Source organism: Malus sylvestris, chromosome 13 (assembly GCF_916048215.2).
Source record: "Malus sylvestris chromosome 13, drMalSylv7.2, whole genome shotgun sequence".
NCBI lineage: Eukaryota > Viridiplantae > Streptophyta > Magnoliopsida > Rosales > Rosaceae > Malus > Malus sylvestris.
This window is the reverse complement of record NC_062272.1, coordinates 2,134,598-2,159,486: the sequence shown is the minus strand read 5'-3', so window position 1 is coordinate 2,159,486 and position 24,889 is coordinate 2,134,598. Positions and strand designations below refer to the sequence as shown.

General features: G+C 38.5%; 5 protein-coding genes and 1 pseudogene across 12 annotated transcripts; 5 read left to right on the top strand and 1 right to left on the bottom strand.

Annotated features, from left to right (window-relative positions):
* Positions 1 to 533: 533 nt before the first annotated feature.
* On the top strand, positions 534 to 1,256 carry LOC126595574 (uncharacterized). Its single transcript, XM_050261852.1, has one exon. It carries the CDS (start codon positions 650 to 652, stop codon positions 1,106 to 1,108), a length of 459 nt encoding a protein of 152 aa, XP_050117809.1. The 5' UTR covers positions 534 to 649; the 3' UTR covers positions 1,109 to 1,256.
* Positions 1,257 to 4,209: 2,953 nt separating this feature from the next.
* On the bottom strand, positions 4,210 to 5,797 carry LOC126596740 (putative two-component response regulator-like APRR6). The gene is made up of 3 exons (XM_050263410.1): positions 5,686 to 5,797; positions 5,505 to 5,581; positions 4,210 to 5,416 (listed from the first exon to the last, which is right to left on the bottom strand). The coding sequence occupies exons 1-3, from the start codon at positions 5,795 to 5,797 to the stop codon at positions 5,126 to 5,128; spliced, it is 480 nt and encodes a 159-aa protein (XP_050119367.1). The 3' UTR covers positions 4,210 to 5,125.
* Positions 5,798 to 9,195: 3,398 nt separating this feature from the next.
* Positions 9,196 to 11,777, top strand: LOC126597674 (uncharacterized). 2 transcript variants are annotated; one of them, XM_050264483.1, is made up of 7 exons: positions 9,196 to 9,313; positions 9,416 to 9,491; positions 9,608 to 9,669; positions 9,792 to 9,934; positions 10,263 to 10,461; positions 10,593 to 10,764; positions 11,456 to 11,777. In XM_050264483.1, the coding sequence occupies exons 1-6, from the start codon at positions 9,311 to 9,313 to the stop codon at positions 10,758 to 10,760; spliced, it is 651 nt and encodes a 216-aa protein (XP_050120440.1). In that variant the 5' UTR covers positions 9,196 to 9,310; the 3' UTR covers positions 10,761 to 10,764; positions 11,456 to 11,777. The 2 variants fall into 2 exon arrangements, with proteins under 2 accessions (XP_050120440.1, XP_050120441.1); XM_050264484.1 differs by lacking the exon at positions 11,456 to 11,777 and adding an exon at positions 11,185 to 11,448.
* Positions 11,778 to 11,978: 201 nt separating this feature from the next.
* On the top strand, positions 11,979 to 15,001 carry LOC126597672 (putative zinc finger protein At1g68190; annotated as a pseudogene).
* Positions 15,002 to 16,993: 1,992 nt separating this feature from the next.
* Positions 16,994 to 19,432, top strand: LOC126597519 (putative zinc finger protein At1g68190). 6 transcript variants are annotated; one of them, XM_050264312.1, is made up of 5 exons: positions 17,076 to 17,189; positions 18,068 to 18,529; positions 18,626 to 18,769; positions 18,873 to 19,034; positions 19,129 to 19,432. In XM_050264312.1, exons 2-5 carry the CDS (start codon positions 18,167 to 18,169, stop codon positions 19,195 to 19,197), a joined length of 738 nt encoding a protein of 245 aa, XP_050120269.1. In that variant the 5' UTR covers positions 17,076 to 17,189; positions 18,068 to 18,166; the 3' UTR covers positions 19,198 to 19,432. The 6 variants fall into 6 exon arrangements, with proteins under 6 accessions (XP_050120274.1, XP_050120269.1, XP_050120270.1 ...); XM_050264313.1 differs by having other exon boundaries at positions 17,090 to 17,189; positions 17,292 to 18,529; XM_050264315.1 differs by having other exon boundaries at positions 17,091 to 17,189; positions 18,115 to 18,529.
* A 153-nt stretch (positions 19,433 to 19,585) lies between these two features.
* On the top strand, positions 19,586 to 22,837 carry LOC126597518 (zinc finger CCCH domain-containing protein 15-like). 2 transcript variants are annotated; one of them, XM_050264310.1, is made up of 4 exons: positions 19,586 to 20,817; positions 20,987 to 21,060; positions 21,171 to 21,885; positions 22,143 to 22,837. In XM_050264310.1, the coding sequence occupies exons 3-4, from the start codon at positions 21,196 to 21,198 to the stop codon at positions 22,476 to 22,478; spliced, it is 1,026 nt and encodes a 341-aa protein (XP_050120267.1). In that variant the 5' UTR covers positions 19,586 to 20,817; positions 20,987 to 21,060; positions 21,171 to 21,195; the 3' UTR covers positions 22,479 to 22,837. The 2 variants fall into 2 exon arrangements, with proteins under 2 accessions (XP_050120267.1, XP_050120266.1); XM_050264309.1 differs by having other exon boundaries at positions 20,977 to 21,060.
* The last annotated feature ends 2,052 nt before the right edge of the window (positions 22,838 to 24,889 follow it).

Sequence of the window (24,889 nt, the reverse complement as noted above, 5' to 3'; positions counted from 1 at the left end):
TTACAAATGACACTTTTAATATTTTTTTAAGATTTACTTGCATTTTTTTAAAAATTAATTTCAAAAACACTTTTACTAAAAGCATGTTTATCTATTTTAAAAGTACTTCTAAATAAGCTAGTTAATTTCCAATAATCGCCTTTCCTTGGTATGTACGGAAGAGTCCTATTCAAGTCATGGTCTGGAGCATTATTTGAGATTAGACCATGGATTGGATTATCGCGGATTGGACTTTTTAATCCAGTCCAAGGTGCCAAGCATGAGAATACTACTATATAATATAAATGATACCACGCATTGGATTTATTACTCAATTTAGTAACTAGAAGCATACTTAATCAAACCTAATTAATTATTAATTCAATTGCATCAAAGATTAGCGTTTGCCTGGTCGCGGTCACACTGTCACAGACAGACAATATTGACCAATCACACGCTGTGCACTAAGACCAAGCTCTCATGTTTTGACTTGGCACCCAATTCTTCTCCTCCTCTCCTCTCCATATAAACCCCTCTTTGCTTCCTCTCTCTAACACAACTCTCTCAAACCTCAAAACCCAAAAACATCAGCTCTCAACTTGTTCGTCTGTTCCAGTTGCTAGCTACGACGATTTGAAGTAAACACCACTGCGAGCTATTCGATCCTACTATGGAGATTGTTCCGACTACGTACTACGACAGCTTGAAGAGGTACTGGAGGAGGAGAAGCTACCAGAGGCTGCATGGCGAGACCAGAAAGAAGATGAGGGTTGCGAGGCTCGGCGGAGGAGCTAAAGGGAGCACTAGTCCTAAACGGAGTTGGAAGCTCAAGACCAAGCTGAGGATGCTGAAGTATGTTTCCCCTATAAAGCTTTTGGCTAAGTTGCATAATGGTTACGTTGACATGACGATTCGGATGGCGGGCAAGGCCGGCGGCGTCGGGAGGATTGCCGCGAAGAAGATCGCAAAACCCCAAGATCAGGTTTCAATGGCTACTTGTGGCAACGAGTTAGTTGACAGCAGACTGGTTTTGGAGATTTACAAGAGATTGGCTGCTTCCCGCCAATTGGCTGAGCATGGATTGATAGTTGAAAGCCAAAGCAACTTCTTCAACGTGATGGATATGTAGTTATTTTCACTTTCCTGTGACACAGATTTGATTAATTCTATTTGTTAATTCTTATACAAAGTTTGAACATCTACAGAAATTGTAAAATGTTAATACTCGTGGAAGCCGGCCTTTACAGAAACTCAATATATTGGTTGAATTTTTCGTACATTTGTGCCTATGATTTTTATGTTTTTGAAATTTGGATTAGAAATAAAACTTAATCATGCGTCGCGAGTCAAACCACGTACATTTGTGCTGAAATTGTTGCACAAGGTTAATGCATGCAGTTGCCTGGTTTTGACTGGATACAGGACCTCTATGAAATTAGAACTCAATTCTCCTATTTGGTAGAAAATGTTGTACTCGTAGTCTTCCTTAACACATAAACATATAGATTATGGTCAGAATCTGCACGCATGCTAATTTTAGGACGGCTAATTTGTGTTTTGATCTGAGTTTCTAACTGGAATATATTTGGCCTTTCAGATACCAGCTGTTGTTCCATGTGCCAAATCTTCTTTTGTGCTTATAAAATTATTTGACAAGAGAATATTGTTGATGCCGTTTTGCCATCGGAATGTGGTGTGAATTTGTTGATGTTAATTTTGTACCCTTTTGTTTTGTTTGTTTTTGTAATGGCCAGCTCATTCATTCCTGGAGAAACCATAAGACCTAGCCTACCACTTTGACTTGGCACACAAGTCTTCTCCTCCTCTATTAAAACCCCCTCTGACTTCCTCTCTTCACACACCTCTCTCGAACCATTTCTAGTCACACAAATTAAGAAACTGAGTGCAGACCCTAGTACTCAAAGAAATTAATCAATTAAAATGGAGATCGTTTCGACCACTTAATACGACAACTTGAAGAGGTACTGGAGGAGGAGAAGGTACCAGAGGCTGAATGGTGAGACCAGAAAGAAGATGTGGGTAGTGAGGCTCGGTGGCGGATCTAAAGGGAGAAACAGTCCAAGGCGGAGTTGGAAGCTCGAGACCAAGCTGAGGTTGCTGAAGTTTGTTTCCCCTATAAAGCTTTTTGGCTAAGTTGCATAACGGCTAAGTTGACATGATGATGCGGATGGCGGGAAAGGACGGCGGTGTGGGAAGGATTGCCGCGAAGAAGATTGCTAAACCTCATGACCAGATTCGATGGCTTCTTGTGGTGATAAATTAGTTGACAGCAGATTGGTTATGGAGATTTACAAGAGGCTGGCTGCTTCTCGCCAACTAGCTGCCTGCTGATTCGAATTCATATATAAATTTAGTTTCATTTCATTTACTTCACTTTTCTTCCAGTTTATCACAAGTCTGGAAGTTGGGCTGTTTGAGACAGTGATGTTGTAACAACAAAAGAGTTTGGAATTGTATAAATTTGTGATTTTTTTGATAATGGGGAGGGGAGTCGGCAACAAATTTTACATTTTTGTTCTCGGATGGCGTATGCATTCTCTAGAGATGGAGCCATGCCATTTTCACCACTTTGGCATAAAGTTTACAAACCAATGTCCTCATAAACGCTGTTTGGCTTTCAGCTTCACTTGGCGTGGTTATTGAGCTTAAGGTTTTTATGTTTTTTAAAATACGGAATAACATGAATAATTTAATATCGTTTGGATGGAAATAACAGTAATCACATGATCACTTGCAGCAAGATTTTTTCTCTGCTTTCTTCGGCAACTGCTAACCATGTTTGTTTCGATATCTTTGGTCTCTCGGAAGCCTTGTGGCATACAATGCCATGGTTTCTATAGCAACCATCGGACTGTGCATTGTTTATGCCCTACCCATCTTCTTTAGGGTGACCTTGGCACGCAATCCTTTGTCCCAGGACCTTTCAACTTGGGAGACTACGGGGTGCTTTTGTTGGTTGAATTTCAGTTATTTGGGTAGCAACCATCTCCGTCCTCTTCTCAACCCTCGTGGCCAATCCAGTTACCAACGAGACACTCAACTATACTCCCGTAACCTGTTGGCGGTTTGTTGGTCATCACAGTTTTAGCTTGGATCCTCAGCGCTCAACACTGGTTTAAAGGTCCTATAACGAACATTGAAGCATGAACTTGTGTATATTCAATGATTTTCATCCCGGTCCAAAACGATGGTTTGTCTAAAGGAAATCCTGGTCCTACTGCATGTGGATGAGTTTTCAGGAATTGGCATGGTCGTTTTCTCGGAGGTTTCTATCAACGGATTGGTCATTGCAACTCTTTTTTTGCAGAGTTATCAGCAATTATTATTGGTATTGAGTTTGCTTATCAGCGGGGTTGGCATTGTCTTTGGTTGGAAAGTAATAGTTCTAGTGTTATTTCTGCTCTTCAATCGTCTGATTTTGATCCTCCTTGGCCTCTTCATACGCAATGGTCTATTTGTTTGGATCGCATTCGGAAAATGACTTTCTACGTATCTCACATATATCGCGAAGGAAATCTTGTTGGGGACAATTTTGCTAACATGGGCTTGTCTTCTCCATCTTTAACATGGCACGATTCTCCTCCGATGGCGGTTCATGCTGCTCTGTTTTCTGATTATGTTGGCTTGCCTGGTTACCGCTTCTCAAATTAAGGTGCATGTCAGGCATCTAGGTTTGTCTCACTTTCTTTTTATTCTCCTATCTTTATGGTGTTGTTTGACTTGTTTTGCAGGTTTAGACCTTCAAGTTTGGTTCTAGAGAGGTTAGGTTTCATGTCCCCCCCCCTCTTTTCTTTGTATCATTCTCGTTTTTTGTTTCTAGAAGGGTAAGGTTTATATTCTCTCTTCTTTCTAGTGTATTCCTTTTTGTTGTCTCTGTTTTTTTAGGGGTAAGGTTTATGTCCCCTCTGACTAGGTGTAAGTTGTTTTTTCGTTATCAATAAAATTACCCTCGTACCGTCGAGGTTTTCCAACAAAAAAAAAAAGATTTTCATTTCTTGCAATCATATATAGACTAGCATTATTTTTTTAAGAACATCTACTCATGCAATTTACTATTTGTTTTTTTACAAAAACTGATTGGCTTAATTTGTACAAATTACTCATTGTATGGTAAAATTCCAGATTATAGAAATGAAGTCTCATTTGGCTACAAATATTTGATTTGATACAAACTATAACCAACATAAAATATGGAATACAGACAGGAAGTCTTGTTTATAAGGAAACTAATACTACCATCTTGAAGGGAAATATAATGCATGCTTTAATGAAACCCTGTATTTGGAACTGAAACTACGGTGAATTCGGGCTATTTTGAAGTTTCCGTTAGCAATTCACAGTAACCATTGGCATCACCTGCATTTGGTACACTGTCAAACCAGTTGAACTACTCTGGATCTTCTTCAAGCAGCTTCAACAGATCATCATACTCCAACATGGGTTGGTTATTGTTTGAACTAGCTGGAGAAGCCTCTCTTGCTGCAGCATCCAGCTGCTGGCTTCCACCATTGAAGTCTGCTGGAAATGTTTCTGCATTGGCCGCATTGGCCGCATTGCCTGAAGCTATGTGTTCCGGCCCAACCTCAAGTACCTCAGTTGTTCCGGTGACTTCCGCTGAAAAGTGGTTCTGATTTTGGAAATTGATAGGGGTAGTCGGGGTTGGAGTGTAATAATGTGCTTGGTTCATGCCAACTTCAGTTGTTCCCGTGATTTCTACGAAAAAAGTGGTTCTGATTATGGGAATTGATGGAAGTGGTTGGCGCTGGAGTATAAAGCTCCGCTTGATTCATGCCTACTTCAGTTGTTCCGGTGACTTCTGCTATTGTTCTGATTTTGGGCATGGAACGGAGCAGTCGATGCTGGACAATAACTCTGCGCTTGATTCATGCTGGTAGACGCATTTGGGAGCTGAAAAGTATTTGCTGATATGTAGGGAGAAGCAAACTATGGAGTCATGTAGTTCGTACTCGGTAAGGTTGTTTTGCTTACTTTAAACCTGCTCTCTTCTAATCTAAGTGGGTGGTTTCTCTTCTCGATTGCATTCATGCCTGCACCCAATGTGAAGCTGTTTGTTTCTATTATCTGGTCCAAATTCTGAAACTTTCCATGAGTTCTCAAATAAAAGTCAAAGAGGCTTTCGCCTTGATGATTTGTGTTGTGAGACATGACTGTGTTCTGAATACGGATTCTGGCTTCTGTAGTCACTGACTCTGGTGAAAGAATTCGGAGTCATTAATTGCGCTGGATTGCCTTGAACTCCAAAAGTTGAAGTCCCTTGTTCGTATGGGCGGCATATTAGAGAAGTTTTCCTTGCTGGTGGAAATTCATTTCTGCTATTCCAACTGTATGGTCTACTTAATGAAGGTAAGCTCGTTGTGCCAGCCTCCTGAATTTCTTGTACTTGTTTCCTGTATTTCTAGAAGGAAAAAGAACCTGACATAAATCCTTCTGAAAACAATTACAAATGTGAAAAGAAGTTCTTAAGATATGAGTTGAAGAGAAACCTGTAGATGGCTTGCAACCTGGCGCAGCGTTATATTAGGCACATTCATCCATTTCAGAATCGATTTAGGACGAGCATCTGTGTCCAAAAGAAAACAAGAAACAAAAATAATTTAGCACTTCTTAAAGGTGTAGATAAAAAAAAAAGAAAACTAGATTGTTTTATGAGAAGGGAACAATTACTTTGATCTCCTAATGCACTTAGGGCTGCTGTAAACTTGAGATGAAGTTCCGGAGTCCAAATGGTGCGGCACCTTCTATCTTCGGAGCTGCCATTGTAATCCTTATTTTCCATTCCTTCCTCTTCCTTGTTTTTACTTCCAGAAACAGTTTGCTCGCGTTTAGTTTAACTTTCTTCGCTTTTTCTTGCTCTTCCTTATCATCGACTGGTCTCTTTATACCAAATGCTCCTTTTGTATGGTTCTCTGTGGCTATCTGCTGTTCAGCGCGAGAGCACTGTAGTTCTCTCTGACGATTTCCCTCACCTCTCCTAACTTTACCTGATTTGCATCTCAATGAGCGAGTGTCTTGCGCAAATCGTGTACAGCGGTAGGCCTACACACACCACGAACCTCATGGATTCTAATACCTCCAGTGGGAGGTCAAAGCACATTACCGGCCTCATTAATCTTCTTTGCACAATTTGGTTTATGTGTGTCCTTCCTTGGGTTTCTTACCTTCCGATAAACGTGTTGCCACACGTTTTTCAGATCATCTAAGGAGATTGGTTTCTAAAGAAAAAAGCATGCTCCTTCAGCTAGGGCCTTCTTGGCTACATTAATATTCACTTCTGAGGACATGACTGCGTTGAAATATGAGTTATGCAACAATTAGTACACAACCAGAAGGAATTTCCATAAGCCAATCGATCCAAATAGGAAAAGTTCTAGATACATTGAAGCTTACATATGACAGGAATCTTGATCTTATGCAGCACCCGTAGAAGCGAAAATCTGTGTTTATCTGGCATACTGATGTTAGCCATTACTAGATCATAATGATCCTTTTGTTCCCGAATCATCGACAATGCAACAGAAGCCAGAGCGGTTGTGGTAACTAGAGGAGCAACGAGAGAGAGAGTTATTAACCAGGTTGTGAAAAATAAAGATAATTCTTTTTTAAACGAAAATTTGCTCATTTGTGACCCAAATGTCACGAGTTCGAATTGTGTAAACAACCTCTTTGCAAAATAAGGTAAGGCTAGACATTCCTCCGACTTTCGCAGAGTCTGAAGTCTTGTTGGCTTGAGATTGCCCTTTTATGTGCAGACAAATTATATATATCAAAGAAAATTATACAAACACATAGAGACAAGAAACGTAACAAAAATGACACATGCAAATAAACAGAAAAGATAACAGACATTTTATCTTAATACATATCTTATGTCAAGAAAGATTTAGCTCAATATAAAGACAAAAAAAAAAATTGTACAGCATAACAGACAAAATCAAGATAAATCTTATACCATTTTCTTTGCCTAACTACTTAATCATTTAATGGCTCATTGTTCATCATATAACCTTGTTATTCTTGAATCTTGGTTTTGTTTTCATGGATTGCCTCGACCTTTAGATCCACACAAACAAGTTCAAATTTTCCATCTAAAATCAGTTAATTCGTTATATGTGTACACATAAAATATAGGTGGAGTTTTGTATCCATATAAGTCTTATCTCATAGATCAGCATGACACCATATATTAGTGTGTGAAATTTCTGGAATGATATACCTTTGAATGAGTATGTTTTTTAACGTTGCCGCTGTGGACATGAGGGACAATGTATCATGATCTACCACCAAGATTTGGAGGTCATGTGCAAAGCTAGGGAGACCATTAGTCTTTTTAGGGCTCATGTGTTCCATGGATATCAAAACAATTAGAACAAGATTGAGTGCAACAGAGAAAGTACGAGATTTAGAAGCTTGAATCAGAAAAGAAAAATATTTTAGAATTCAGATTAGGGGGATTTATGTCATGGAAAAAAGGATTAGATATAGATTAAGAAGCTTTAAGCCTTTAACCTAGAGAGAGCGAGAGAGAGAGAGAGAGAGAGAGAGAGAGAGAGAGAGAGAGAGAGAGAGAGAGAGAAGATGAGAGTTACCAGTAGCATGCACTCTGAGGTGCTTAAGCAAAATTGAAATTGTTTGTTAGGGGAGCTCACATTTACCTATAAAACTGAAGAAATGGTCGTGAAACTGTGAAATTGTAAGTGAAATGGTTACACTCTGGTCAACGGAGTGTTGAGCAACGTGACATGGTTAAAACTTGAAAGTAAAATAATAAGAAGATGAAGGAGAAAATTTTCATTATTTTCTTATTTTTCATGCCTTTTAAGTTTTGACATCATTCTTTTATTCTTTTTTGAAAATAGAAAACATTACAATGAAGATTCATGTCGTCGCTTCACATCTTTTGGATATTTGAGAGTCATATCACAGCACCGGCTAACCGTATAGTGTCATATTGGTCAAACCCAATCCCGACTTTTTTTAAAAAGATAAAGTTCCTCTAATGGTGAGTACATGAGTTAGTTATTTGGGTTTTAATGAGGTTTTTTTTAACTTAATTTCTTGCAATATTTAGAATTGACTAGTTTTATTTGAAAAAAATAAAAATAATTATATCTTTACATACCATGTTTTTACCATTCCTATGTAGCGGGAAAAAAAAAATTAAAAATCATGCTGCGACTGAAGCTGATTATTCATGAGTGCCAAATAATGTTACTAAATCTGGAAATTAAACATCAATTAGAGTCAGCTTACTCAATACTTCAAAAATAAAAATAAAAACAAAGAAACCTTTGAGCAATTAGGTTAGCCATGACTAGTAGGAATAACTCGTTTCATTAAAATTTAAACTAAGCTTGCGCATATTGGCGCGGACGGGACTAGCCTCGAGCCTCTTGGTAGGCGCTCCCGCGCTCCAACGATTTTTCAAATTTGTTAAACGTTCATGTATTTTGATTACACAAGATGATTTGCTACTTGTCCTTTGTCCGTTGGGGAGTAAAAATGTAAAAACTTCCAAATATTACTAATTCAACATAACCTCCTGTTTTACAAAAGAAACTTCTCATTATATGCCATATTAAAAATGCAAAGGGTGAATGACCTAAAATTATTCGAACTTTAGGATTAGTTTCAAACTGTTCCTTGAACTTTGATCTCAACAAATTCATACGAAACACGCGAAAACCCGATACTTAGATACATTATTAGTCAACGAGTCATCAAATTCCCTAGACTTGTTTGAAATCAACCTTACAATTTGGGTAGTCTTAAGTAGTTTACCAAAATAAAAATTTATGATTATCTTTTTAAGAAATTCTTTAAAGAAAGGATTAAGGGAGGTGTCGCTGCGATTTTTCAAATCCTATCATTACTCTAAAATCCTTAAGTTTTCACTACTTAGTATTACGATTTAATGATATTTTTTCTTTACTTGTAAATGAAAGATTCTTGACTTGAATATCGTGAACGGCAGATATGATACAAATTTATTTTCTTCCGCTTCGCGTATATATTTTGGTGTATATCTTGACCATTGACTCATTTTAAGATATGTTGGGTAATTGGATTGATAGATAAAGCCCAGCCCAAATGAAGCCCATGTTAGGAATTAGGCTTGGACCAAACCCAACAACAAATTACTAATCCGATCTGTGTTTGATATTTTTTGTTCTTTCCCTTTTTCTGTTGCAATCTGTGTTTGATTTTTAGGCTTCTTCTTTCGGCGGGACGCTTAAAATTCTCTCGAATTAAATTGAATCGAAAATTCGCAGAGTCTGATTTCGGGTCGGCAATGGTGAGAGGCTCACTCCATACTCATTAGGGTTTTAATTGTTCAATTTTCACTTTTTATATTCAGCAGCGGAAGCATATCTGACTGCAATTTCTGATTTTCCAGGAGGATTTTTCCGAAGAGCTCGAGCCCTTATTCGATTACAGACGCGTTCAGCCCGTCAATCTAATTTTCCTCGACGGTGAGCTCTTTCCTGCTAATTTCAGTCGATTCAGTTGATAGGAAACTTCAATTATTCAACTTTTTTCATAAAAAAAACTTGATTTGATTTTTGTTTTTGTTTATATGTTTGTATAGACGATGAATTAGATGCTCCGTCAGCTTCTCCTCCGAAAAGGAGGGAAATTTCGGATTCCGCGGTACCGAATTTGTTATTGACGTTCATATGTGCTCTGTGTGTGTTAAATTCCATTTGATAAGAGGAATTGTTGTAACTTGCAGTCTTCATTGACATTGATATTTTGGATAATATTGTGGTTAGGTTGAGAAGGTTGATGAACCTGTGAAGGTAGTGAGTGTTATTAGTTGTGAAGATAAGGAAGAGGAGGACTGGTTACCTCCTCCACCCAAGGTTTCTGCCGGCGCGAAGCGGAAGGGTGAGGATTCTACCATAAAGGAGCTGAGGTATTTGAATTTTAGATTTTTATTGTAATTATTATATCTATTAAGACATATACCTTTCCCTCGAGTAGAAATTTGTGACAAATTAGTGGCTAGTGCATGCGCTTTCCCGTTCATTAGATTCCAGTTGGTAACTGGAATTTTACGCTTTTATCGTGTTATGAAGGAAGTATAGTTTAATGAGGGCAGTTATCTTAGAACATTAAGGCTTTATTTGGGTCTCATAAATAGTGATGGCTAGTTATGCTTGTTGATATAGGTTTACCCTTTATCGTTTTGGTTTTTCAGTTGCAATTCAAATTTTCCAATTAAATGTGGTCTATGTATGTAGGAAAAAGAAGAAAGAGCTGGCATCGTATGCACAATCAGCTGAAAATGTGCTGAGATCGGTAGAGGAGTCTGTGATAAAAGAACTTAGTATCTTATCTGAGGCTGTTGAAGAACAACCTCCAAAGCCCCGCCCTGAAAGAAACAAAATAGTTGTATCTATTCAAGACAAAGATGGAGTTAAGCAGTTTCGTATTTATGCGGTATGTTGTGCCAGAAGTATTAACTTTCAATGTTTGTCTAGTACTCTTTGGCCTAATCTCTGATGTATATACAGGCTATGTGATATTAAACATTGTAATATTTTTACTTATGTTCCCTTCTACTTCAACAGGATGACAAGTTTGAGCGCCTCTTCAAAATGTATGCAGATAATCTTAAGCTTGACCTTCAGAGTCTGGTGTTTTGTTTTGATGGCGACAAAATAGGTCCAGCTGCTACGCCTGATGCCCTTGGGATGGAGGAAAATGACATTATTGAAGTGCACGTTACCTCAAGATGACATGGTAATGCATCAATCATGATTTCGCAATCAGTTTCTTCACTCATATCCCTTTTTGCATTCTGGCTTTAGCGTATATCCTTACACTCATGATATTAGCATTTTAGGTATAGAAGTATAAATACATCAAATTTCCTGGAAACAAAAAAATTAGGAGCAGAAGCCTTGCCCCTTGGCTATGCTTAAATTTGAAAGGGTGGACATGGTTTGGGGTGGTTAAGAGCAAGAACCTGTTTTACTGACTTCAGGACTGGGGGAATGATATAAATATGTTGCCACATTAAATTCTTTAGACGTGCAAGCAATTTAAGTAGCTACTATACTAGTTTGAAGATTCTCACTATGTAGAATGGAAATACGAAGTATTTATCTCCATTAGTGTTAGACCTGTTTTTTGTTGTAAAAATTGACAACATTTGAGCAGTTAGGTGGGTCTGCTAAGGGTTGCTGTAGTCCCTGACGAATTCATTCAGAAAGGGGAGTACCCTGGATATATAGGAAGTAGAAACTGAGTGCTGTTTGTGGCAAAAGAAGCAGTTGACAGAATCTAGCTGATTTGCGTGCGTTGTTTGGGGAAGGAAAACCTTAATCCAGATTCACCCTCATTTTACTTTCTTTGTTACTGCTGCTGTCAATCGATCTTTGTTTTAGATGTTTATTTGTTAACTTATCGATGTTCATTTGTTAACTTGCAGTGTTTTGAATATTGCTTCTTTGAGTTCAGTTTTTTCTTCGACCGAATCACTAAAACCGTCACCTTGATGAATCTTTGATGGGGACTAGAAGGGGCGTAGGCGGTCGTCTTTTGGTGCATGTTTGTAGTTTGTGCAGTACCTGCATTTTAATTGTATAGTATGCCATTATATTTTGAAATTATGTTAGAAGCAAGCTTCAAAGTGCAGAACTTGGACTTGGAGAAAGAAAACACTCTTCACGTATCTTATGTGAACGTCGACAGTGGACCTGATTGAGAGTATTCCTTAACTTTGTTGTGATATGATAAGAAAAACTTACCTACGTTAGCGATGTGACCGTTGTAGTGTTTCAAGTTTCAAACAATAATGCAACATCGGCATTTCTGGCTTATGGAAGTTCTTCTCAGTGCAAAGTCAAGTGTATTGACAAATGAATTTTTGTTCCGTACATGTCAGTCGTTTATACTAACCTGTAAATTATAATTTAACCCGTAATCAAATTACATGTTCAAATTCTCATTTATCTATAAGGAAAAATAATTGAGAGGAGTGTAGTTCTTGCATTACGGTGTAGTTTTGAATCCTGCTAGCTTCTTAATTTAACATTTGATTTAATAAATTTATCGTTTTGATAAAAAAAAAATGAAGTATTTCCCTAAAATTGGTGGGTGGATTAAAAACCGAAAGAAAAAAAATAGAGAAAATGAAACAGCCATCGGCGGAAACAGGTGAGAGTTTGGATCACATGGATCGCGTAAGAACTCACACTTGTCTCTCAGTCAATGGGAATTGGATGACGTGGATGATGATCCCACTGCCACGAGCCACGTATCCGAATCCACGCTGGAAAAGTTTCCGCTCTTAGATGCCTACGTCAGACCCATAAGGTTTCAAAGGTGATAAAAGGAGAAGAAGTAGAAGATATCCAAAACAAAGAGCTCAATGCTTTCATTCGCGCTCTACTTAAAGAGGTACTTTTTCTCCGAATTTTGTCTACTTTTTTTTTTTTGTTTTAAATTATAATTGAATTTCTATATGATGATAAAATTTCAAACTTTGCTAATCAGTTAATGCAGAACAATTTGTTTAAGAACGCATCACAGTTTAATCGCACGATACGATAAGAACGATTAATTTTCTAGATTCTCATTCAAAGATCGGCATTGTGGAAATTCACAGAAAATCAGAAATTATTTAGTCATTCGGTTAATGCATAAAGATTTGGTGACTTGTTTCTCAACCATCCGTATCTGATCTAAAAAGTAAAAGCTGAGAAACATGAAGCCCTGATCTTATTAAGATCTAAATCGAAAATCACAAATAGTATGTTTATATATATATATATATATATATATGCAAGAAAGATTGTATATTTAATGTTGGTTATCTGTGACAGCAATAGGGCTTGGCAGAGAATTGGGTTCCAAAGTTTTGAAGGACAGAAAAATGGAGAGATTCAGTGAGTTCTGCTTGGCATTGAGGCCAGTTGTGTACTGTAAAGCCGATGCAGCACATCTTTGCCTTTCCTGCAACGCCAAGGTCCATTCGGCAAACACACTCTTTAACCGGCATATGCGCAGTATCTTGTGTGATTCGTGCAGATTCTGCCCGGCTTATATTCAGTGTTTGGATCACAAGATGTTTATGTGCTGTGCCTGTGAGAGTGCTTTGCACATGATCGCTTCCCAACATCAGAAAAGGGCAATCAGCAGTTACACAGGTCAGTTGAGTTTTCCTAGTATGCTTTGATGTATGCAATCAGCAGTTACCCAACTCGACTGCTAGATTTAGCAATGTATGCAATACATATTGATGGATTGTAAAATTTTCGTACACAGGGTCCCCGCTTGCTAAGGACTTTGCAGCATTATGGGGTTTCAAATTGAACGAGATAGAGAATACACATTTGGAGTGGGATTGGACATTGTCCAGTTCTTGTGGCTCTTCTTGTGACCCAAGTGCAGTAAACTTGGATAGTCTAGAACAGTCTTGCTCTCAAGCCGAAAGCCTTCCGGCAGTAAATTCTCTCACCTGGATTCCAGGTGCTGAATCTGAAGCAGGATCGAGCAGTCAACAATACAAGGTTTGCAGGAACTATTTATATGTTCTCTTTAAACTTGGCTGAGAATGTAATCGGCACTATTGAATATTCAATGTGAAAATGGTATGTAAATCTTCATTGTCTAGCTTTATTTAGCCGCACTTAAAAAAACATGATCAGACTACCAGAATTGGAGTTTCTCTTGATAATGAACATCCGCCGTTATGGAAGAGGTGCAGTCTTCTGTGACTAGGTTTGAGAATTCACAGTAATTGCGCATGTTAAAGTGTATGTCAGTGCTTGTTCTATCTTGCAGATGTGTCATGAAGGTCAGGAGCATAATTTCATTCTGCACCAGATTCTTGACTTGAAAAGGCTTCAGCTTGCCGAGGGGAATACACCTTCGCTGCTGATACACGGTACAGAACAAATTGACCTATCTTCCTCAGTACTTCAGACATCAAAGAGGCTCAATGTTCATCTTGATCGGCGTTTACAACATTCTGAGAATTCCGGCACTAAATTTAGGCAAAGGGACAGTCTAGTTCAGGAGCTGAAAGTTGATCATTTATCATTTCCATTTTCTCAAATGGAGCATATGCAACCATCTTCAACTGCTGGACTTCCATTGCATACAGAATCCTTTTGGCAATGCAGAAGTACGGTTCAAAGTAATCAGGTTAGATTAATGCCAGTGAAATTGATTTATTTGGATTCTTGGGATCATATGTAGTTATTTATCACTTGTTATTCATTTAAACACTTATCTGATACCATTTAGAAGTGCCGCGATAGAAAGAATAAGGTTTAATTATGTTCAACAACAACTGAAAACTTTAGGCCTTGTTAGTTAGAAATTAGAACAAATTTCATTTTGTTTTACCATATGGTCATGTATTGGTTTTGTAGTTGTGGCCTCAAAATATGCAAGACATAGGAGTTTGTGAAGAACTTGTTTGTCCCGATGATTTCAATATACCTGATGTTGATATGACATTTCAAAACTTCGAAGAACTATTCGGAGGTGATCAAGATCCTATCAGAGCTGCAGTGCTTCATGATAAAGATGTGTTATAAAGGGCATATCCGTTGATAAATCAGATAATGGCAATGCAAGTGCAGTCGTGGTGTGAATTTTGATTTTCCTTCCCTTCTGGTTTGTGGCTTATACTCTCTTCTCATTTCTGTTCCTATATGATCATTTGGCAGGAACATGATGCATCTGAGGTTTCGTCTGTTTTCATTAATCAGTCACCTGACTTTGACAACGATAAGGCTTGTAACGAACCTCAAAACCATCAACAGAACATGGATTCTCCGTGACTTCCGATCGCAAGAAGAAGTTGATTAAACTTTTGCTTTGGATGCATCTTGGTCTTGTGCATATATAACTGTACAGTTTGATTTTCTGGTTGGAAAATACATCACAATTCATGCTTCGTTTGAAAATCTTGATATCATCTCACATTACAGTAATCAATAACAATAACAACAATAAAGTCGTATCTCACTAGCTATATAAATTTTAGAATGCCATGCCACTTAATTTTGCGGCAAGTCTTTTGTTAGCTCTAAGTACTCCATGTCTTTTCTTAAAGTCTTTGTCCAAGTCTTCCTAAGTTTTCCTCTACCCCTTTTGCCTTGAGCCTTAATCTCATATCACATTTTCTAATCAAAATATCTGTAGGTCTTCGTTTCAAATGTTCAAATCACCTTAACTGATTTTCTCCCATCTTATCTTCAATTGCGGATAACCTCATTCTTAATCATGTCATTTCTCATCTACCTAAAAGTCTACGAAATATTTTCTGATGAAATTGACGTTCCACATCACCCAGTTGTTGTCTACGTGTAGGCTTGAAAATCCGCCACACATGCGGGGGCGTGTTGAGAGTTGTTCCACATCGGTGAGGGACATTGTTTGCTATGTGCTTATATGGTCTTGGGCTACTCCCCATATTGCCAATTGGTTTTATGGTAGAATCTCAATTTCAATAAGGTTTGCTATGTGCTTATATGATCTTGGGCTACTCCCCATATTACCAATTGGTTTTATGGTGGAACCTCAATTTCATCATGGTATCAGAGCAGGTTGTCCTCGTGTGAAGTCAAACGGCCACACGCGCTCCACGTCACCCAGTTGTTGTCCACATGTAGGCTTGAAAATCCGCCACAAGTGCGGGGGCGTGTTGAGAGTTGTCCCACATCGGTGAGGGACAAGGTTTGCTATGTGCTTATATGATCTTGGGCTACACCCTATATTACCAATTGGTTTTATGGTGGAACCTCAATTTCATCATTTTCATCTCTGCTACATTCATTTCTTGCATGCGTTCATAAATAAAAAATTACTTTGAGTTAATGCAATATGATTTCCTTGTTGGTAAAGTTTTTGTTTTGATGCAAATGAAAGCATGAACAAGCTTATGTCATGTCAAATGTCAATTTATAGAATTTAGGTAGGATATTTTTTCAACTTGTCTCCTCTATTATCGTATCAAGTACTAGGTTTTGCCTAATTAATCATAGCTCCTGTTGGGTTTGGTGGCTGAGATTAGAGTCACAACTGAGTCCCAAATCCGTGGGTGGGGTGAGCCATCTATGGTTTACAAGGAATAGTACCACATATACTGCCGATGTCTTTTGGTAAAATTTCATATCCGTTTTTTTGTGTGGCTAAGGTGGGAGAATATTGGCAATACCGACTCCTGTGTGTGAAGCTTGTTGGTGTGCTTCCGCACAAGAGTTCCCACTCCCGGCTGGTTGTGTGATTAGTCATGCTCGACTCCTTATGCTAGCTTTAGACTTTAGTGGCAATATCAAATTCATCTTTTCGCTTATTTTCCTTTATTTTCGGATTAGTGCAAATATAATTTGTACGAGGGTGGTGAATAAATATGTTTCAAAACTGCTATATTTAATATATATTTTTTCTTACTATTTTTATACTATTTTTTAAATAAAATTTGTCACTATGTATTCAAATGTGCGAGCGATAAGGGGCATTTTGGTATGTTTACAAAGAGTTGGGCAACGTTACCACATGATAAAATTGGATTTGATAAAAAAAAAATTGTAGAGTAGGTTTGTCGCACATTACTGAATGTATTATTTAAAAAAAAAACACTAAATTTATTAGTTGAATAGGATAATTTTGTGGCACATTATGATTTGACAAAATTAAGAATATTTTCGTCTTATTTAACAGATTTTTGTCGCACATTGAATAGGGTAATTTTTCATAAACCACTTCTAACAATTTTAAATCTCACGAATTAAAGTGAATGTGACATAAACTATTTGTATTTGAAAAAAAAAATTAAAAGATCAACAAAGAGGAGTATGGATAATGGAGGTACGGAAATCCGTACTTGGCAGCTGGCTATTCGTGTGGTTGGGTATATGGACTCCACAACTCAGTCCTAACTCCCGCGCCGAAATACCTAACAGAGCTCAAGTGCTGTCAAACCCCCATTGGCGGAAGCAGGTAAGGTCTCTTCATCCACCAATAAGAACATCCCTTCAGACCGCCGGTGGGACCCGCTGTCCATGATCCATGTCGGAATATTACGCTTATAAAAAAGGTTCACTTTTACACGTCCCCCCATATAGCCAAAGAAGTTTCGGAGAAGATGATTTCTAAGAGGCCATGAACATTTGAGCGGCAGCTCCTCCGAATCAGAAGAGAAGAAGGTCAGCCTCATGAGCCTTGATTTTTTTCCCGGGAAAAATTGTATTTCTTAGTGCAAAATTCTACGCAGTAGATGTTCTGAGACTGCATTTTTTTTTTCTCAGGAAATAAGATGACAGGTTTTAGATTATCTTTACTTATTAGGGTTTTTAACTAAGTTTCTGAATTTTAAACTATAATTATATTCGGGATTAATTTGTACGTATATAAGGGATATTTTTTAGTGTTTTCTTTCAGTTTGGAATATTTGGATCGCCTAAGACGAATTGAGGTTGCTGTTTACCCCTTTTTTTTCCTTCAATTTGTTCTGAAGTTTTCTATAGGCTTTTTTCGAGATTTACACATTTAGGTTGGCCATCGATTGGGTTAGGGCCGGATCTACAGAGGGACTCGGTGGTCCCGGGAGCCACGGGAGAAAGGCTTGAGAGGACCTCCGAGCACTCCCCAATTATCTGTGCAGGTTGTGCTGGCTGAATTTAGATGCAATGTCTGCGGCGCGGTGGCTACAACTCGCGAAGAAGAGGAGTTGTTTTGCTTTCTGTTTTAAAACTCAACACGCTGACATTTTAAAGGCTTGAATTTAATAAAACGCTTCGTAGGGAGAGTTGTCTTTGTTCGTTTTGAAGGATTGACTTTAATAAAATGCTGCCGTTATTTTTATGAACTAACAATGCTCTATTTGTCTGCAAGAGCATTTCGTTGCTGCATAAATTACGTATAATCATTAGTAAAGTGTTTAATTTAGTAACGATGAATTAACAAAAACAAAGTCGTATGTTGAGGTTTATAAATGTTGAATTAATAAGCATAGTATGTGTACAACTGCTAGTTAATTAAAAAGAGAAGCAAGTTAATACGTTGTTTAATTAAGTCAAAACAGGTCAGTTCAAGTCCAGTGACCACTGGTGTGATGAATATCTGCTGCAGCAATCTGAATCTTTGGAGGAATTTGGTGAAGTATATATAGAGGTCAAACCCAATGAAGAAAAGTTGTGATTTGTGCTTGGATTTAAGGCCAGTTGTGTACTGTAAAGCCGACGCTGCACATCTTTGCCTTCCCTGCGATGCAAAAGTCCATTCTGCTAACCCAATTGTCGACTCCCATCAGCGAACCCTCTTATGCGATTCGTGCAAATACCGTTCAGCCGACGATCAGTGTTTGGATCACCGGATGTTTATGTGCCGAGTATGCGACCAGAGCCTGCACCGGCACTCTTCAAGGCCGCATCAGAAACGGACCATGATCAGCAGTTATACCGGTTGCCCGTCCGCCAAGGAATTTGCAGCATTTTGGGGGTTCAAACTGAATGAGAATCTGTCCACCAGTACTGGCAGAAATGTGGTAAACTTGGAATTTCTATGACGAGCCAAACTTTACATTTCGGTTTCTAAAAGTTAGGGTTTTTTTTTTTTTTTTTGGTATTAATATCTTTTGCAGATATCTTCCCATGGAGATGGAGGTAAATATCAGAAAAGCTCTTGTAGCAGTGCTACTTCAAGCCGGAAATTCGAATGTAATGAAGAACTTCCATTTTATACAGAATCATCTTGGCATTGCAGAAGTCCTGTGCAAAATAGTCAGGTAAATGACAGAAATTGCGGGTAGTAGATCAATGCATGACATACATTTATTAATTAATCGGCTGAATATGCACCGAAGAATTCTCAATTGATTGATTTTGCAGCTGTGGTCTCAGAATATGCAAGATCTCGGGGTTTGTGAAGAACAAACTTACGATCATGCTGATCTCAATATGCCTGACGTTGATTCGACGTTCCGAAACTTCGAGGAGTCATTTGGAGCTGATCAATATGTATCATATGAGGGCCATGCGAGAGCAAAGGAGGTCTCTGAACATCAATCATATTCATTTCTTTTGTTTCTTTCTTAGATAAATATAACGTATATATTGTGTGTGTGTTTTTTTTTTTTCCTTTTAGCAGAAGTACGATTACAAATGCAGAGCCGCAATTCATGAAAGTTATGCTGCAAATTCAAGGGGAAGATAATCCATTATTCTCTTGGGCGGAAGTTAAGTATTTGCTCTTACCATTCATAGAAGCTATAAGATCCAACACATTTCTCGTTATCTATCTTAGTGATGAGTATTCCATGAATAAAAAATAGGAGATAGTGTTTGTGTTTCATTTATGTACTAGTATAATGTACACAACATATGAAAGGGCACGTGACATACTGGCTGTACAAAGTTCACTGCCTTAATTAAGGAATTACTTATGTCCACTCTGAGAATGTGCCTTATTGTCCACCCAATTGTGATAACGGATTTCACCGTACACATGTCATAATCGAGTTCTTAATTCACGTTTAAAGATCAACTTTGTAAAAAACAATCCAGTTGAAGATATTTTAATCATCAGTATGATGAGAATCTTATTTGTTACCATTGATTTGTTACATATGGAAGACTAATGATTTCCAATTTGATTTCATAGATAATGTTTGAATCATAAGAAGCTACGTGGAAAACACGGCCAAACTGCATAGAAAATGACAGTAAAACCATTTAGCAGTTTGTTTGAATAAAGAAGAAGCTTAATTATGCTGAGAAAACATGCTATTGGGAGGGAGACATTGCGGGATCGATCTCACCAAACATTGGATAGTAGATTTCGATGGCAGGTTGTTATACCAGTGGATGTGTTAAACAAGCAACCTCCTCCCCATAACCATAACCGATAGAAAGCGATGATTGTATTCCGTCTTTCATTTGAATGCTACTCATGTCCTAATCGGTTTTTTAAATAATTAACCACCTTAATTAAAAGTTAATTGAAAACCGGTTTACCCAAAGGCAAAATAAAGCTAATTTTATATTAAGAACACAATAACATTTCTAAATCTTCCAAGTAAAAATATGAGTTATTGGATTATTTTAGGTAACAATTTGCGGGTTGATCAACTCATCTGTTGACCCAAAACAAGTGACAATAATAATAAAGCTTTATCCTATTAAATAGGGTTGACTGTATGAATCTTAAAACGCTATTGCACTCATTTTGCGTCAAATCTTCCGTTAACTCCAAATATTTCATATCTATTTTCAAGTCTCTTTAGGCATTTCTCTACCCTTTTGGTATTTGTTTGTTGCAAACTAGTTACGAGTTGGCACTCACTCAGTCACTCTAACCTCGTGGGTGAACACAGTGAATAGATTATCTAATGCGGGCGCATGCATGTTGAATCTCATCATGCCCCGCATCTGGCGGGCCGGAAAGGTTTGAAAACCGTTCAAATCCATCAAAATCCAATGGCTCAAAGGAGCTGAAGATATAACTTCCTGCTCTTCAGTAGTTCGGTCCTAACTAACCGATGTTCGTAAATGACCAAAAAACCCTGCATAATACAGCAAAGCTGGTCCAACAATGAGGACAGATCAGGTAAAAAACACTAGGATGCCTCGGTTGAGAAGCTGATAAGGCATTCAGCTAAGCGTTTGTCTAAAACAGTTTCGAATCCGTTTTGCTCCTCCCCTTTCCCTCCAAATCTCTCCTCCACCGCCACGCCTTTAAAACCAGCCACCGTACCTGAGCACCTCCATTCGTACTCTTCTCACTCCAACCGGAGGAGGAGGAGAAAGAGAAGAAGATCTTCTGTTGCTTCTGAAGGTAAACAACTGCTCTTCGTTTTCTCTCGATCCAAACAGCTTTGTAGTCTCTGCTTTAATTCTTTGTTCGATCGATTTCTCATCAATTTTTTTTGAAAATTCTATTTATTTTTCAATGTATGTGAAATTAAATCTAGATCTGTCTCCATTAATTAATTAGATTGCTTCAGAGATTCAGAGCACTGCTCCTCTGTTAAATTTCAGAGTAAAATTGAAGAAATTGAACCGGAATTTCGAGAAAAAGGTACAATTCCTGTTCGTTTACGTGCTTTTCTTGATTATAAAGCGATATATTTCTTGTTTTTCTTTCGCGAATTGAACTTACCGCTTTTTTGCGTTGGCTCTGTAATTCAGGTGCAGCGAAACGACGACAGTGGAGATGCAAAACGACACTTCCTCCACCGCCTATGGCGGCCACGCCACGTCTGCAATGCCGCAATCGCCACTCAAATCGCAATCTAGCGCAGACGATGCCGTGTTCGCTTCCCTCTACTCCGCTATATTAGATCGCAAGCCTTCGGTATGTCGATACGACGTCGAAGAATCGGACCACGACTCGTCATCAGCTCACCGCCACCGCCAACTCTACCATTCGATCCTCGTTCAAGATCATCAGGAGATGGTGAACCGCCACAGCCGCTGCCTCAAGCGCCTCCAAGAAACCTCCGAGGAAGCCGACGCTCTCCGTCGCGAGAACGTTCATCTCCGCTCTCTCAATCTCGAGCTCAACAAGCAACTCAGTCTACTCATCCACGCCTCCGTGCAGAAACAGTTCGGTTCCCCTTCCTCTGTGCAGACAACGACGCCGTTTGGGATCGTTAGCGGACTTCGCGACATGAGAATTGATGACAAGCGAGCAGAGCGGGACGTGTCCAACAAGAGCCCTACGAGTGTGATTGAGAGCGAAGGCGGCGACGCCGAGAATATTGATGTGGAGAGGTTTTCGCTGCCTAAGAGCATTTCTGTGAGGTCTAACGGATACGTGAAGGCTGCTCAGGCTGCTCAGGCCGCTCAAGCCGGTGCTAGCACTGCCACTCGGACTGTGACCGCCACTGCATTCAATGCTTCGGTAAGCCATTTCCTATATCCTCACTATTGAATTTTCTTTAATTTAATTCACAAAATTATAATTTTCAGTCTAATTTTAATGCGGTTTTTAGTTTACTTTAGTTTTTTTTTTTTTTTTGAATTTGAATTTGAATTTGCGTAATTCTTAATCTAATTTCGATGCGGACAAACAGTTGTTGAATAAACAGTGCATCAACTTTCAGTTTTATTTTGTGTAATGATGGTGGTGGGAACTGATGATGACGATGGTTGGTGCAGCAAAAAGTGTTCGTTCCGAAAGGGGTGAAAGAGGAGGAGCCACCGCTGGAATTGGAAGTTTACAACCAAGGCATGTTCAAGACAGAGCTGTGCAACAAGTGGCAGGAGGTCGGAGAGTGTCCTTACGGCGATCACTGCCAGTTTGCACATGGGATTGAGGAGCTCCGCCCTGTGATCCGCCACCCGCGCTACAAGACCGAGGTCTGCAGGATGGTGCTTTCCGGTGCTGTCTGCCCGTACGGTCACCGCTGCCATTTCCGCCACGCCCTCACCGAGAATGAGAAGCTGATGGTTCCAAACAAGCCCAGGCAAAGGCAGTTCAATCGGGACAGGTAAAATAAATGAGTATGATGATGGAGAGCCAAATGTTTATGTTACATATGCCTCCCATCGGAAGATATCGTATATAATGGTATATATCGGGTATGAAGTAAGTATAAATACGGACTTAAACAAAATAAAAACTAATTAGTCTTATATGATACGATGCGGTAAATAATAAACATGTTTAAGTAAAATGTGTAAAAACTTAATGGCGATGGCGTGAGAGGCAAAGGAAAATGGCCTGAAAGGTGAAGAAAAGACACGGTTTTTAGCCAGAGAGATATGAGCTCCTATCTCATTTTTGTATAAGTTGATTCGGGTTCAACTAAATTGAACATTTGTAAGCATCATCATATATACTTCTTCATCCATGAGGTGTTTGGTGTTTCTTCAGAGATATGAGCTCTTAAGCCTCTTTTTTTTCTTTTTTTTTTTCTTTTTTTAATATTGTTATATTGTTCCTCTATAAGGAATGAATTTTGCACGTTAATGTATCTTTTAAACCGCACATTCTCTTTTGTTTGAATGAATTTATTTTGTTTCCCTGCATATGATACTACAACTTCTTTATTTATATTTATATTTTTTATTCTGTAAAATGTGTTTTTCCGGGGGGGGGGGGGGGCGGGCAACGAGAAGCCCATTCATACGCCCACCAAATGAATTTTAGACCCGATGAATTTATTTTGGGTAATGGTATCACTCAGTTTTACCTCTTACATACTCTTGTTAAATTAATATTTATCCATTGGTATTCTTCAATTGTTAAATCTGACCATCAAAAAATGAGAGGAGTGCTTAAGAAGTAAAAGACGATGTGTGGATAACACCACATATTATTTTTGCTCAAACGTAAAACTTCTAGATTGAAAATATGGAGCAAAAAAATTAGAGCATATTAGACAATAAAAACATGAAATAAGAAAGAAGGCCTATGCTCAGCCCAAACATGAATAATATTCATTGGGTCAACAAACTCGGCCCATATATGAAACTAGGGCCACGTCACGCTGTGTGGGTATATAAATGGGAGAAAGTGAGGCCAGCGTTGTTTTCGTCGTCTGGTGAGGAAAGAATAAGAAAAAAAGGGGAAGAATATGATATGAGAGAAGGGGAAAAGGAGAAAGAGGTTGAGGAAGTTATAGGACTTAGTTGCTCGGTGAGAAAACCTGATGATCTGGAGTCCTTCTTCTCCTACCGATGCCACTAAGTCCCATGATTTCCTCTCCCTCCTTCTTTTCCCCACCTTTTCTCTAAATAAATAATTCTCACTGTTTTATGCGTTTTGGGGTGCTGGTAAAGTCGTCAGATCTCTCTTACCCTCTCCTTTTCAATTTCCTCTGTTTTTCCTTTATTTTCTGTTAATTAGTTATAAATATGTTGGATTCAATCATAAATGAAATGGATTAAGTTTGCATCATTTTCGTTTCACTTCCCTGAAATTGTTTCTCGTTTTATTTTATGTTATGCTGCAAACTGTATATCCAGCAATATTTTGACATGGAATTTCCGAGGCCATCGGAAATATGGAAAAAAAAAGAAGGGATCTAATCGGAAATATAGAAACAACGATCTTTCCATGTAGCAGAAACTGGTCTAAAATAACGTCTGTTATTGGAAAACATTTTTAATTACCGAGCGGTGGTCGCCCTACAACTCCGAACTTGTAAGGGTGGTTTCAAAAAAGCGAACCGTATATCGAACCGTATATCGAACCCAAATCGAAATAACAACAAAGTTTTATTTTGCAAGTGGGAAGTATGAATCTTAGAAAGTCATTACTTTTGGTAATGTGTCACGTCTTCTCTTGCATCCAAATACTTTAGATCTTTTCTTAGAGTTTCTTCTAAAGTCTTTCTAGGTATTCCTCAACCCTTTCGGTTCTGAACCTCTATTTCGTAATCGTATTTTCTAACCGGAGCGTCACTAGGTCTTCGTTTCATATATTCAAATCACCGTAACCGAGTTTCTCTCATTTTTTTTTCAATTTCGGCTACTCTTACTTTACCTCGGATATCCTCATTCCTAATCTTATCATTTCTCGTGTGCCCACACATTCAAAGAAACTTTCTCATCTCTGCTACACCCATTTTATGTACATGTTGATGTTTCACCGCCCAACATTCCAGGCCATAAAGCATTGCCGACCTTATTGTCATCCTATAAAATTTTCCCTTGAGCTTCAGTGGCATACGACGGTCACACAACATGCTGAATGCACTATTTCACTTCAACTATCTGTTCTTTTGCAAGATAGATCCTAGGTAGCGAAAGCGGTCACTCTTTGGTACTTCCTAATCTCTAATCCTTATCCATAACTCATTTGAGCCTTCATTTGCACTGAACTTGCATTCCATATACTATTTTTTGACCGACTTATGCGAAGACCTTTAGATTCCAACACTTATCTCCAAAGGTTAAGC

What these genes read in the sequence shown, in the direction of transcription:
- LOC126595574 (XM_050261852.1), top strand. Translation starts at nt 650, where the DNA reads ATGGAGATTGTTCCGACTACGTACTACGACAGCTTGAAGAGGTACTGG.
- LOC126596740 (XM_050263410.1), bottom strand. Translation starts at nt 5,797, where the DNA reads ATGGAAAATAAGGATTACAATGGCAGCTCCGAAGATAGAAGGTGCCGC. An exon ending in AAGTGCATTAGGAGATCAAA is followed by an intron (nt 5,582 to 5,685) that starts GTAATTGTTCCC and finishes TTTTGGACACAG; the next exon opens with ATGCTCGTCCTAAATCGATT. An exon ending in AGGTTGCAAGCCATCTACAG is followed by an intron (nt 5,417 to 5,504) that starts GTTTCTCTTCAA and finishes TTTTCCTTCTAG; the next exon opens with AAATACAGGAAACAAGTACA.
- LOC126597674 (XM_050264483.1), top strand. An exon ending in TCTACCATAAAGGAGCTGAG is followed by an intron (nt 9,935 to 10,262) that starts GTATTTGAATTT and finishes CTATGTATGTAG; the next exon opens with GAAAAAGAAGAAAGAGCTGG. An exon ending in AGCAGTTTCGTATTTATGCG is followed by an intron (nt 10,462 to 10,592) that starts GTATGTTGTGCC and finishes CTACTTCAACAG; the next exon opens with GATGACAAGTTTGAGCGCCT.
- LOC126597519 (XM_050264312.1), top strand. Translation starts at nt 18,167, where the DNA reads ATGAAGAAAAGTTGTGATTTGTGCTTGGATTTAAGGCCAGTTGTGTAC. An exon ending in CCAGTACTGGCAGAAATGTG is followed by an intron (nt 18,530 to 18,625) that starts GTAAACTTGGAA and finishes TATCTTTTGCAG; the next exon opens with ATATCTTCCCATGGAGATGG. An exon ending in GTCCTGTGCAAAATAGTCAG is followed by an intron (nt 18,770 to 18,872) that starts GTAAATGACAGA and finishes TTGATTTTGCAG; the next exon opens with CTGTGGTCTCAGAATATGCA.
- LOC126597518 (XM_050264310.1), top strand. Translation starts at nt 21,196, where the DNA reads ATGCAAAACGACACTTCCTCCACCGCCTATGGCGGCCACGCCACGTCT. An exon ending in CCACTGCATTCAATGCTTCG is followed by an intron (nt 21,886 to 22,142) that starts GTAAGCCATTTC and finishes TGGTTGGTGCAG; the next exon opens with CAAAAAGTGTTCGTTCCGAA.